The 14,121-nt window shown below is 35.9% G+C and overlaps 3 protein-coding genes across 4 annotated transcripts in view; all 3 read right to left on the reverse strand.

Annotated features, from left to right (window-relative positions):
• The window catches only part of LOC134679907 (syndecan), a 572,242-nt gene that overhangs the window by 297,746 nt on the left and 260,375 nt on the right, over positions 1-14,121 (reverse strand). The gene's annotated exons all lie outside the window — the stretch shown is intronic.
• Positions 849-8,262, reverse strand: LOC134679900 (lipase 3-like). The gene is made up of 6 exons (XM_063538832.1): positions 7,942-8,262; positions 7,393-7,591; positions 6,883-7,250; positions 6,204-6,344; positions 4,188-4,561; positions 849-1,015 (listed from the first exon to the last, which is right to left on the reverse strand). Exons 1-6 carry the CDS (start codon positions 8,095-8,097, stop codon positions 883-885), a joined length of 1,371 nt encoding a protein of 456 aa, XP_063394902.1. The 5' UTR covers positions 8,098-8,262; the 3' UTR covers positions 849-882.
• Positions 11,115-14,026, reverse strand: LOC134679895 (lipase 3-like). 2 transcript variants are annotated; one of them, XM_063538823.1, is made up of 6 exons: positions 13,909-14,026; positions 13,596-13,809; positions 13,054-13,424; positions 12,831-12,971; positions 11,683-12,515; positions 11,115-11,372 (listed from the first exon to the last, which is right to left on the reverse strand). In XM_063538823.1, exons 1-6 carry the CDS (start codon positions 14,020-14,022, stop codon positions 11,147-11,149), a joined length of 1,899 nt encoding a protein of 632 aa, XP_063394893.1. In that variant the 5' UTR covers positions 14,023-14,026; the 3' UTR covers positions 11,115-11,146. The 2 variants fall into 2 exon arrangements, with proteins under 2 accessions (XP_063394893.1, XP_063394894.1); XM_063538824.1 differs by lacking the exon at positions 12,831-12,971.

Consider the following 14,121-nt stretch of genomic DNA (forward strand, 5'->3'; position numbering starts at 1 on the left):
TAACGATTCTAATGCCTGAACAATCATGAACTAACGAATATCTTGCTATCTAAACCAAAAAAACTTACAAAAAGTGGTTTGGGGTGGCTAGCGTGAAGACAGCCACCCCCTTTTAAAAAAAAAATGTATGTTAGAATCGGGGATATGTACTAGAACAGCGCGTGCGTAAGTATAATGCTAGTGAAAAACTATACATAGTTAATTTTTGCAGTTTTAGTAGGTAATACCTAAATTTGCTACACGGCGGCGCCGCCCAAAAAAGCCGGCGCGCTGCCGCCGGCAAATTTTAGGTCGGCGCGCACGTCTAAGTTCAAAGTACACACATAATAACTATTTAAAATTATACTTAGTCACGTTTGAAAAAACACATGTATTTTACTTTCCTCGTATTCGAAGTGGAAAGTTGAGTGTTTAACTCGGATAAAAGGCATCCAGCCTCGGACTGTTGGCGTTCTCACTGCGTTCGAGCGCCAAACTACCTCGCCGTATCTGGCCCAAGAATACTTTGTTTTTGTCATTTTTTTAAGGTACATGTGTTTTTCAAAATATTATTCAAATTTACTACAATCATTTAACTGAAACAAAAAGTATGAACTCCAAAATATGTATTCTCCTTTAGCTATAATGCACAACTAAACGTTTGTTAAAATTTTCAACAATATGCCGCATTTAAAAAAATGTCTAGGTACTTATTTTTGGGCCATGCTGTGTTAATAGCTTAAATAATAAGGACTAAAAATAATAACGGGTATTTAAAAGCACTTTTGTTCATCTTACTTTATTTTCTACATTATCAGTTTAACAAATGGTAACTACAATAAAGAACTAAATATACATAAAGTGCTATGTATTTTAGACTGTTTATTTCTTTTCATTACCTTTTTATCTACCAAAAATCTTTATGCATATAAATATGATTATGGCAAGCCCCACACCTAAAATTATTAGTCCGATCCACCACGTGAAGCTCTTGTTTGTTTTCTTCTTCTGATCCGGTGTCTCATGCTTTTTACTCCTGTAAACATGTTATGATTTGATCAAAATACCTTGAGCCCTAGTTTTCTTCCTTTTATTAATACATCATTTGACACATCATTTGACTAGAGTTACAAGAGCATTAAAATGTGATAATTTAAACAGATGATTAGAAAAACAAACCCCGGGAGCAAATTGATACTGTCATTCATTATTACTAAATTAATATTATCCCAGGTAAGTCAACAAATATTAACCCTAAACTTGGCAGGATTTTTTTTGCTAGAATTTTGTGTTTTTTTTCTTGAAAAAAGGGATACTAAGGGTTGACTTAAGGGTACAAAAATAATAAAAAAAATGTTAGTATTTTAGTTTTTTATTTATACAACGTATCTTTAAATGCACACTGCCAAGGATTCACAAATTAACAATAAATTAGGTATGTATCCTAGGAGAGACACTGCCAGGTTCACTGTGAGGTGAGTTATGTATCTTTAAAGATTCATTGCCAGGTTGAGGTTGCAGAATATTTACCGTCTTACTAAGAAATTATTAGAATTTTAGGACAAATTACGATATTCTATTTATTAAAAGTATTTAACTATATTATTCAAGTGCCACAGATATTACAGATAAGGCTACAACAACAAAAAAGAGCTCGCAATCTGATTGCTCTTCTTCCTCAACCCGGGGTCAGGTCAGAAATAGATTAGTAGTTGCCTCCATCTTCTCTAGAGCACCTACATCTGTTATCAGACAGCGATCATGGAACAACAGATAGCGACCCCAGCCCAGCGACCACTGCTATCCATGTCCAGCATGCCATCATCACCATCGCCAAATCAGGTAACATTGCTAGTACATCTTCAGAGTGAGTCTCCAACTACTAAAGTGAGTCTGAACTCTGAACCTGCCACAACACCATCCCATAATCATATATCATCGCCATTTTCAGGTTTATCATCCTACTCTGCAGCTTCAGTGCTCCTTCCCCTGCAACAGCTACCTACATTTTATTTGGCTTATTTTTTTTACACATTATCTGTGACTACTGGCCTTTCGAAAACTTCTTCTCAATTTTTACTAGCCCAATTCCCGTAAATCGCTACATTTCCAATATAATGTGAGAGGTTTTGATTGGACTGGCTTCTTTTTAGTCACAATTATAGTTTTTTTTTTATCGAGTAGCTACTGCAAGCATTGAAGCTGAAGAGTAGGATGTAAGATTGATAAACCTGAAAATAGCGATGGTATAGGATTATGGGATGATGTCGGAGCATTCGAATTTGCTTGTTCAGAGAGGCTTACTGTTTGTCTTGTGGTTGGAGACTCATTCTGAATGTACTAGCAATGTTACCTAATTTGGCGATGGCAGTGGTGGCATGCTGGTCATGGCTAGCAGTGGTCGCTGGGATGAGCTCACTATCTGTTGTTTCATGATCGCTGTCTGATGACTAGTCTAGGTTCTCTAGATAAGATGATAAAGATGGAGGCAACTGCTGCTGTCTATTTCTGATCTGACTACGAGTTGAGGAATAAGAGGAACCCGATAGCGAGCTCTGTTTTGTTGCTGTAGCCTTATCTGTGATATTTATGGCACTTGAAGGATATAGTTAAATACTTTTAATAATAGAATGTCGTAATTTGTCCTAAAATCCCAATAATTTCTTAGAAAGACAATTAACATTTTGGAACCTTAACCTGGCAATGTATCTTTAAAGATACATTTAAAAAAGCATGTTGTTAGTAGAGAAGCTGGCGGTGTGCATTAGTAGATACATACGATAAAACGAGTTCATGCTATCTATAACAACAATGCAATGACTAATAAAAATACGTTATTGTATAGAATATATATTCACTTTTTATGTAACAATCATAAATAGACCCAAATCTAAAAGGAAGTCACTAAAAAGTACCACTTTTCGCATACAATGCGTAGACGCAGCTTCGCGGCCTGACATTTTGCGTGCTACACTCAAAATCAGATATGCCAGCGACATAAAACATTTTTTTACCAATTAAGTATAGTACCGTAAAACGGGGTCAACAGAAATCGCGGGGTGAATAGAGAAATTTTGAACGTTTTCTTTCAAGTTGTTATATTTAAAAACGTACATCTCTAAAATCAGATTTTTTGGAATACGTATATAGTAGACTATTTATTCTCTATATTGATACCAAAAGAAGTTAATCAAACTGCCAAAAAGATACATTTTTTTGACTCTAAAGGAAGGCCTCACCAAGGTAAGAAATGAAGCCTGTCTGAACTTTGTTCTAGCGGTAAATGTAGTGACATTAACGTAGTTAAAGTTAGCTAACCTGGTAATATAGTATCTGTAGTACCTAAATAATAAATAATATCACCAATTTTCTCTATAATTAAGCATTTTTTTGCAAAAAACTATCAACAAGCACTTTTACGTGAAAATGGGGTCAGTGGACACGCATATGGGGTGAATAGTTACGTCATAGGGGGTGAATAGTTACGCCATAGGGGGTGATTAGACACCACAAAGGGGTGAAAAAACACGCCTTGGGGGTTAAAAGACACGAAAAAATATTTTTGTATCAAATAACAGTTTAACAGATATATGTACCATTTGCCAATAGAGTATCAACATAATAATGACCAAATTCGATGCCTATGACAACATAAACTTCATATTTCTATTCACCCCTTTCGTGTGTCTATCGACCCCGTTTTAAGGATATGGAGAAATCAGGCAGTTTTCTTTGATTTTCTCTGAATTGGGTGGATCAAAATTTGATTTCACAAATGCAAAATTGAAGAACTAACCAAGACTCATAAAATGATGCCTAAATTTTTACTTTTATCATTTGGATTATTGGTGAAAATCGTCCTTGAAGTTGAAAATCGTGTCTTTTCACCCCGTTTTACGGTATTAAGTGGAAAAATATGCGTCAAAAAATAATATGAAGCTGTTTACTTTTTGCGTAGATTTTTAAAAAGTGTAACGTGCATAAGAATGCACACTGCCAAGTTTAGGGTTAAAATGTAGGTATTTTACCGTATTTCCAGGCATTGTTTGGTAATGTTTTTTCTAACCAGCACTTATATGCCTAGCCGGATAAAACGTAATTCCTGCATCGACTGTAGCCATGCCTCGTCAGAGATTCCTACTTTTCCGGTATTCGGTTTAATTTACTACCTATAGGACTATTAAAACTTAGATATATAACACACTTACTCCGACAAATCTTCTATAATGCTTTTGTAAACGTCATGCATTACGTCTTGCCCGGCGATAAAGTCATCGTGTTTAAATTTCGGTCTCTCCACTTTCCTGAGTGTAACATTAGTCATATTTGATGCCAATTCATAAATGTCATCTTCGTCGATCATTTCGTCGGTTGGCGCAAATATTAATACAGTAAGAACAGTAATAGCCTTTAAAGAATATTCAGGAGGATTTCCTCTACGCCCGTACACTTCTTTATTATTATTATCTCCGTTATCAAAACGAAGAAATTTTTTCTTTTCGACGTTTTGTGCAAAATGAATTAAAGTCTTGATAGAGCCACCCCTCGTAGCTTCTTTAGAATTTTTAGTATCATTTAGTTCCTGTGAATATAATTCTGTAATATTAGCGAGAATAAAGTGACCATATTTCAAAAGTTCGACTAGACCCAAAAAATTATGGCATATATGAAAGAAAAAGTGACCAAGGAAGAATCTACGTTTCGGCCTAAAGCCACCCGGATCACGGATTTTTACCAGCATGCAGCAACTGTACTTTCTGTCATACTCTGAATTGAACATAATGCTAAAACTACACGGTTCAGTTTCTATAGGTTGCCGTTCAGTCGCCTCACAAAAATTCAGTCTTTTGCTAATACAATTACGGTAAAATTTAGAGCACGCGGTTTTGGCTGTAGATGGAAATATCACAAGATGCTTGACCTGCATCCCCTATTCCATGCACACGCATTATCATTTTCGCTCCATCCTTTTGACACAACAAGAAATTTTATATTATATCTATAAACCCTCCTAATTGATAAAATCAGTAACGGCCTGAATTTTCTAATAGTACTCGCTTGTTGTAACATGCATTCCAGACATGAAGATTTGAGCTGAAATGGTTATGTTTAATAGTAACATTACTTCGTGCAAATTATTATTATTATTATGTGTGTCATTTACATAATCTCGGGACCATGGGGTCCCGGACTTTTGGTAGGCGTGCGTGGGGCCGAAGCCAACACGTAGAGGCCCCTTGTAAATTGACAATTTACTCTAAGTGTGATGTGACACTAACCGACGATTACCCCTGTTTGCGCTATAGTAGTGCACCCAAGGACAAGCCCCGGTTAGTGTAGGACTATTGCAAGAAAAAGGAACAAAAAGAACTGATGGGCTATTGGGTTGAGATGCTAATGGACTGGTAACTGTGACTATGGAAGAAACTATGGCACCTGCCTTGATCATATGTTATAAAACACGAAAAATAGGCAGGTGGTGACTCGCCAACTCACAATATGGGTCCCCGAAAACGGCCGCTCGCACGGAGCGACAAGGGGACAACATCGCGTGAGCGGCTCAGGGTGTGGAGAGGTGTGCACCGCTTTCTACCCAGTGGCTGTAAGCAGCCACTGTGCCAACTCGCGTCTTAGGCATGTTTCACTTCCACCCTGCGAGCATATAGCTCTGACACCCCACTCTGGACGGCCGGTTAAGGCAAGCCAGAGGTGAGAGTCCTGCGGCCCCTGCTCAGTGTTCACTCCAGCCGGCCAATAAAGGCAAGCCGGAGAGAGGGGCCTGACCGACTCTCGGGGCTATGGGACCCAAGGGACGTCACTTCCCATTCAGCTCGCCACAAGCTGCCCTGGGGGCTTATTATTATTATTATTTCGTTTTAGACAGGCAGCTGATGCTGGTGCGTCTAAATCATAGTTCACTTAGCACGATTTCACTGTTTAGATGCACTTGCACTGTTTAGATGCACTTGAAATGCACTTGGTTAGACTGCAGATTTTAGTCAAAAATAGGGGTAGGCAACTAGGTATTGAAATTAAATTAAATGTAGACAACGTAAGCAAATCAATTTATAAAATAAATTGATAGTGAAATTGTCCTGGTCAGCACTGCAGGCTCTGCAGTAATACCTACTGCTGGAGGTAACTGTAGCACTAGTGGTTACTCTCTGACTGTAGGTCTTTGTTGATTTTATCTAAAAAGTGGTTTGGGGTTTTAATGTTCTTACCATGATTTTAGCAATTTGCATTTTATCGCAAATTAGTTTATAATTTTCCGAACCCAAGCACATCGATGGGATGAATTCCATGTTGTCCTCATCATTGTAATATGGAAATAGTTCATAAACTTTTGCTTGCTTAAGATCGCTCTGTAAAATATATCCATATAAAACGATATAACGGTTACCTACTGGTAGTTTGAGATTGAAATATTATGGTTTTAATATATGCCTATCTGATTTCGTAGGCGTGACAAGTACTAATATTTGTCATATCATACCTATAAAATAAGCCTAACCTAGCATAAATGCTTCCAGGTGCCGTAATATGCATTTTTAAAGATATACCAGTGTCGAAGCTTCTATACAAATCGATTCCTGTTGGCTTGCCTGTTTGAGAGTCACTTATTGAGCACAATAGGCTATTTTTTTCATTTAAATTTTAGGAAATTACATAATAAACTTGCGTTGATACCACACCATAAATTTTGATACTTTGCATTCTGTACAAAACAACCCTAAGAGACCGAACTAATCAGATTTTGAAAACGTAATGTTTTTCTAGCAAGAATCGCAACCGCATTTAAAAATCGGAGGATAAATGTTTCAGTATATGAATAAAAATTATATTTCGTTCGCAGTAAAATACATCAACGCAAAGGATGTTGCAGGCAGAGGCTATACTCACATAAAGTCTTTCGTGAAGAAGCAACTGCTTTTGAAGAGCGGTGTTAGGCATGCGACCGCTATAAGCAACTGGGGCCATCAGAAACGCCCTATCAAATTTATCGTTGTACGACGGCAATAACGAATTTAAAACTAAAAAGAAAGTTCCGCCCATCCCATAACTAATATAATGCATTTTCTTGAACCCGGTCGTACTGAGTATGAAGTCTACTGTGGCGGCGAGGTCAAAATAGCCGATTTCTTCGTATGAGTAGTTGAAAAATTCGGTGGGATTTTTTTCTGGGTCTAAACTGACGTGCCTTCGGCTATATTTATTGCCACGAGCGTTAAACAGCCACACATCGTATCCGAGATGCTGCAGTTTGTAAGCTGAAAGAAACTTAAGACGTCGTCATTTTTACAAAACTCGAAATAAAAAATTTGCAACAAACTCTCAAACCTCAAAATTAGATATATTAGTGATTGAAAAATTAAGGCGCTACCCCTGATTCTTAAAAAGTTTTAAACCTACCTAGATTCTGTTCCTGTTTCCGTCTAAGAAATCTGTCTGAAGACTGGTACAACCCGTGAACAAGTAGCACTGGACAACATTCTGTGTCTGCATTGCTAAATTCAGAGGACAGTCTAAATATTTTCAGTAAGAAACCATCACTTGTTTGTACGTCAAATGAAGTGGAGGGCCATCTTACGGTGAGTTTTGTTGATACATTCTGTAAATTTAATGAAACAATGTTATTTGGGCTAGCCGCATTTGAACGTGTCAATGTGGACTGTGGACGCATCGTAATTTCGGCCTTTCTAGGAATATGCAAGACCGATGGAGCTTAGAAACACATAACAAAATTTCGATTTTTAGTATAGGCAGCGGTAGCACTAGGCGCTTTTAGCGGACAGATGTTTTTGACAAATGGTGCGTTAAATCGTCGTCTTCCTCAATACAGTCTGATATTATAAATAGTTGCTCACCAAAATAATTTGACTTCATAATTAAATATTTTATTTATTTATTTTACTATGAAATAAAATGGTGACTACATAAAGGGCGTTTACATTGACTTACAGTTTCATTGTGTTCAGTCTGATTTGGCGAATTAATTGTACTTTTATCTATACTAGTGACAGTAGGGTCTTCCTTCTGTAATTGTTCTGCGTCACACAATAAAATACTTTTGAGTGTTAAAATCAAAATTATAACACAATCCTTCAGCAACATCATTTTGCCTGCAAGCTCGGACCGTTTATGTGTTTCAATAGTAATTAATGGCTTGAGAAAGATAATCACTTCATTATCTTTAGTACCTAGTTAATAACGTGAACTTCTTGGCATTGCAGTTGATTAGAAGAACCTCAAATTCATCATCATTAATTCAGGTTTACAAATCTGATAAATACTGCTCAAGAATTTTCTCTATAATGGGTTGCTTTGTTAAGGCGCGTTTAGATCTAGCGAAGATGGTTGCCTGTACTGTAGAATGGTTGATTCCCACATCTCTTTTCCGCTCCGCTGGATTATAAATAATTATAATAACTAATGTTATTGGTTGACTCACGCATGGAAAGGAAAGGTAGCCTAAGCCGCGAATGTGCGCCTCACGCGCTGGTTGCGAGCCGTTCACGAGTCAACGCATTATGTTCGCAAAACCTGGCAAAAGCTTTAGTTTATATTCCTGCTTTTTTGACCAAAACTTGGGCACATTTTACAAACCGATCAAGGAGCTTTTCCCGCTCTGCTTCTACCAGTTCGGCAAGTACTCAAAAACCTTTCTGTTCTGACTTCTCGTTATAGGTACGCAGTATTTTAACACATCTACGTACACGCACGGACACATAAGTCGTAAGTAGCAGCCCAGCAGTGGAACATACATACCTGTAACAAAAAAGTTTTTGTTAAATCAATTACATTTTAAGACAAGCTTTAATATGAGTAAGAGACGGCGTGGCAGATGGCAGATGCCAAATAAAACTGATCCTAAACAATTAAATGATATTTACGATTAAACCATAATCATAACCGATACCGTCGTGGTACCTTTTGCCTAAAATGTCACGTATATCACAGGAAAACTGTACTCAGTACTTAAATCGTTCAAATAGAAGGTACAAGTACGCACCCTGCAATTTATGACCAATCTTTAGATTACTGTGATGACTGGGCCTTAAGATGTAGGTAATGTACGTATCAGTGACTGGTGATTGCTTCTCACTTTTTAATTGAAATATATGTATATAGTAACAGCACCAGTCATGGGACATTTAAGAGGAAATTTGGAGTATTTATGATATTTCCCTTATACATGTAAATGGTCTACCGCTTAGCGTGTTAAAAGATGAAAATCCTATCCGTCTTTCATGTTTTAGGCATGTTGTATCAAAGATACTGCAATGAGTTTCTACATACTTAACAAATTAAAACTATGTCTTTTTTCTCCAGTCATGGACACCAAAGCTCCAGTAATGGGCCCCCGGTAATGGACGTGGATCCAGTAATGGGGCCCCTATAATGGACATTGCTCTATCAGTATAAAATATTAAAATGGGGAATAAGTTATGGCAAAAAAATCAAGTTTTGGTATAAACTTTTATCGCTGAATGTATTTTTCTTTCCGCAGCCCGTTATTATTGTATTAGATCCATCGAGACAATTCTAATACACCCAAACACAATTAGTTAGGGTTTATTGCGATAAAGTTCCCATGGCCACCTCCTGTCTCCATCATCAGATCAGGTCCATGTTATCATAATAGGTATTGCATTATCATCCGATTTGCATACTTAATTACGTACTTACACAAAATTTCAACTGAATCGGAAATCGAAAAGTGGCTCAAATTCAGCTACCAAGATTTGACCCACACTAACTAACAGGGCAAGTTAAATAAAAGTTTGGAAAACGATATTAATTTATCTGAAGTCCGAGAATACCTCCTTATTGACATATTTTGTAACTACATTTTACTTCTGTATTGTTTAAACATGAAATTATGGCATGGCAAGCATCATTATGTAAATTGTCCCATCATAGGAGGTATGCAGTTTTACAGCTCCTATAATGGGATTGGGCCAAATACTACTATTTTTTTTACATCTGTGGAGTCACAACATATAGTGTGTTGTATACCTTATCTCATGGTAAATGCAATTAACAAAACACATTCTAGTTTTCATCAAGTATTAATTAATTAAAATTTAATAAATTAACTCACCTCTCTTAGCGAAGTTGTTAAGAATTCGTAGTGGTATTTTTTTTCAGAGACACGACAACTTTTGGGTTGACGCACATTTCAAAAAAAATAACCGAATTTAATAAAAATTGAAACATAAACAGCTCTAGGACTCTTATTTATGATAAAAATATGTCCAGTGTTTATAAACTACTTTTAGATACTTATTTTAGAGGAATTGTGGTTTTTTGTCCCATTACTGGTTCCACGTCCATTATAGGGTCCACTACTATATACGTTATATCATCAAGAAAAAGAGACGAAGGCCTCTAGTGCCCAAGCCCTTCAGCATTCGTAGGTGATCATGGTAGCACTCATCATAATTTCCTGACAATATGCAGTTTTTGAAAGGCTTAATCTTCTAAAGCCCAGCTTTCACTGACTATTGAAATAAGATATTTAGCAAAAACTAATTAGATTTGTCTAAAGCTCACTCTTGTTCATTCTAATTGCCATTCAGCGGCCATCGAACTTCCAGTCCAATGATAGTGCATTGAACTGTATAACAGATGCACGTGACGGGTATTCATTCGGGAATGTCTTTGCGAACTGTTGCAAGTCATAATCATAACTATACATTTCTTCACCCTATTCCATTGAAATAAAGTGTAAACTTATTGTTGACCCTGCTTTGAAGAGGATTGATCGTCAACATTATGAATTGATAATAAATTGTCTTTATTGCAAATACACAATATACTATGAAATCCATTTTTTTTGCAGCTGGGTGTACATATAGTACTATGAAATCCATTCATAAGTGTCCAAGCAATTTTGCAAGCAATCTGGGTGTATATTAAATAATCATTGAAGATTTTTAGATTTTTTTAGATGTTTTAATCCAAGTAAAGGGAGTAAAGGGAGTGTATCAGTGAAGTTTTGGCTTTTATTTAGTTAACCAGTCAGCGAGAAACAACTGTTTAATTGATTGAAAAGTAGATAAACACAAATAGCATCCGTAAAATTAGACCAAAGTCTTTCATGAAATAACTAAAACCAGGCAGAGTAAAACTTGTAAACGATTCGAAATATATATTTCGCAACTTACATTTCCATATGACAATCGAAATCAATTGATCTGACTAAACACATGAAAAGTAACAGTGAGAAGAGAATAAGGCCTGGAATCAAAGCTACTATCAGCCAGTTTGTTTTCCGTAATTTTTCTTTGACTTGTTGGTCTTCTGTTTCTTCTTCGTTCGTATTTGTCTTGTTGTCGCTTAATTTTATTTTATTTTCCCTTCCAATTGCAGCATTGTGTTCTGATCTCCTGTAATCATATATTAATTGTTATGGAAACATCGAATAATTTTTAAATATTGAACATCTTCTAAACCAATGTTTTTTATCATTATTCAGTAATATTATCGCATGGTTGACATATGTATTATTACTTTTGCATAAGAATTTAATATGTTTAAGAGGACGTTGCATTTTCTCCACAACGAAAGATTCTGCAATTCAAAGGATATTTTAAATACTCTCTATTTATAATAATCGTTCAGTTGTGCGATAGAACATCTATCCGGGGTTTTCTCCCTTCCGTTCGCTAAAAAACAATGATAATATTACATACTCACTTCTCCAAGTCATTAATGATGTTATCATACACAAGTTCCATCACGTCTGGGGCATCAATGAAGTCATTGTGTTTGAAATCTCTCGTACTTTCTCCTATTGTTGTAGCCTCAACTATATTAGTTGTCATGTCTGTCACATCTTCATGTTTTACTTCTCTTAATATAGCATAACTCATACGCGTAGGCACATCCGGATTACCTTCCCTACCTACTTTTCTCGTTGCAGCGTCACCTATACTGGTCATACCAGTAACCTCTTCAATTTCTACTACTCGTGATTGAGCATTACCTATATCTGTAGGCATATCCGTAATACCTTTCTCACCTACTTCTATTGCTGTAGAGTCAATGTCTTCCGTAGTCATACTAGTAACTTCTCTCGGTGTAGCACTACTCACATTTGTAGGCATATCAGTAATACCACTCCTGCCCACATCTCTTGTTCGATCGTTACCTGTATCAGTAGTAATACCAGAAACATCTTCAATTTCTACTTTTCTTGATGTGGCATTACCCATATTCGTCGGCATATCAGCAATACCTTTCCTACCTATTTCTCTTGTTGTAGCATTAACCATATTTGCTGCCATGTCAGCAATATCCTTTGGACTCACATATTCATCGTATGGTGCAAAAATTATCTTAGTTTCAACAGTAATGACACTTAAATTATATTTAGGTGGTTCTTTGGTTCCGTAATGATCTTCATTTTCTTTTTCTCCGTAATCCCATCGACTGAATCTTTTAGACTTAACATTTTGTGCTAAATGCACTATCTGTTTGATAGATCCACCCCTCGTTTCATTTATTTTATTGCCTTGACTTTGTATGCCCTGTAAATACGTCATTGATACTCTTAGAAATATTCTTATTGATGCACATGGCCCTGATCTTTCAAAATAAGATTATCTGTTATATATTTTTTTAAATTATTGTTAATTTTGGTTACAAGCAAGTTAATTTTAATTTTATCCGTTCAAAGACGTTCCCTCTTTGTTTTGTTGTTGTGTCTCGAAATGGTTTCATCGTTTAACTCAAGTGAAGAATCAGCGAAAAATAAAAGCGACAGTAATAGTAGTATTAAAGTAACTAATTTAGTTATGTAGAGGTTAAATAATATGTGTGCTTAAAAGAGTTGCTGTCCTTACCATGGCTTCATTAATTTTCAATAAATTGCATATATTTCGATAAATATTATTGCCAAAGCATTGTTCTGCCGAAAATAGAATATCTGTACTGGAAGGCTCATATGGAAATATTTCCAGAGTGCTAACATTTAAAAGTTTTTCCTGTTGAAGAATCAAAATAATGATGATATATAATAACAAGTTGTACTTTATTATCTTAAAACACAACAGCATTTCTACTTACATATATTTCGTCACAGCGACTAGCCTCAACCTCGAGATCTTTATTAGGAAAGTAGTTTTGGTACCCAAATGGAGCCAAGAGATGTGCTGTGTCAAATTTATTATTGTATTCTTGCTTCATAGAATTTAGTACCAAAAAGATGGTCCCTCCCAATGAATAACCGATGTAATGTATCTTTTCTTGCTTAGTATTATCGAGAATGAAATCTACAGTAGCAGCAATGTCCTGTAGAGCGATTTCCTCGTAGGAGTAGTTAAAAAAATGTGCTTTATCTTTAATTTCATCTCCGAAGGATGTGTGTCTTCGGCCATATTTGTTGCCTCGAAAGTTAGCCAACCATACATCATATCCGAAATCTTGGAGTTTGAAGGCTGAAATATAATTAAATATTTAGATTCAGATTTCGATATAATCGTTCGATAAACCGATATTTCGTGCACGCAACGAGAAAACGTGTTTCATATATTACATATAATTTTTTTATTAATTTAATAAAATTACTGTTTTGATTGTATTTTATCATATACTCGTATTTTACTCACCTAAAGACTGATTATCTCGTTGCTGCAGAAATCTGTCCGAAGATTGAAACAAACCGTGAACCAGTAGCACTGGGTATTTTTCAGATTTTATTTCGTAATTTTCATAAGTCAGCCTAAATATCTTTATAATGTACTGATCATTGATCACAACGTAGTATTCATTAAGATACCTTCCTGTGTCATTGGTCAGTTGGACTCTGTTTGTCAGTGGATTCTGCAAATTCAATTTTAATCGAAATAAAACGTAAAACCATGATAGATTTTAAGTTCAATTATCAAGTTAAAGAAAAAAATTAAATACATCTAGACTTACGTTCGTACTATCTGAAAGTTTCTTGATATTTGTCGTTTTTGCCTCGGGTGCCAAGTCGTCACATGAAATGTTTTTAAGAAAAATTATCGAAATGAGACAACATTTTAGAAGCATTGTGATGTTTGCTTCAAACTTCAAAATCGCTCTTATGGTATGCCATTTATAGACGTTCTCATTGAATTAGTTTTCTAATTGCTATCAGTAATAATGGAA

This window comes from Cydia fagiglandana, chromosome 3 (assembly GCF_963556715.1).
Source record: "Cydia fagiglandana chromosome 3, ilCydFagi1.1, whole genome shotgun sequence".
Taxonomy (NCBI): domain Eukaryota; kingdom Metazoa; phylum Arthropoda; class Insecta; order Lepidoptera; family Tortricidae; genus Cydia; species Cydia fagiglandana.

What these genes read in the sequence shown, in the direction of transcription:
- LOC134679900 (XM_063538832.1), bottom strand. Translation starts at nt 8,097, where the DNA reads ATGATGTTGCTGAAGGATTGTGTTATAATTTTGATTTTAACACTCAAA. An exon ending in AGACTGAACACAATGAAACT is followed by an intron (nt 7,592 to 7,941) that starts GTAAGTCAATGT and finishes TTAAATTTACAG; the next exon opens with AATGTATCAACAAAACTCAC. An exon ending in ATTATAGAAGATTTGTCGGA is followed by an intron (nt 1,016 to 4,187) that starts GTAAGTGTGTTA and finishes ACATGTTTACAG; the next exon opens with GAGTAAAAAGCATGAGACAC.
- LOC134679895 (XM_063538823.1), bottom strand. Translation starts at nt 14,022, where the DNA reads ATGCTTCTAAAATGTTGTCTCATTTCGATAATTTTTCTTAAAAACATT. An exon ending in ACGAGATAATCAGTCTTTAG is followed by an intron (nt 13,425 to 13,595) that starts GTGAGTAAAATA and finishes ATTATATTTCAG; the next exon opens with CCTTCAAACTCCAAGATTTC. An exon ending in GTCGCTGTGACGAAATATAT is followed by an intron (nt 12,972 to 13,053) that starts GTAAGTAGAAAT and finishes ATTCTTCAACAG; the next exon opens with GAAAAACTTTTAAATGTTAG.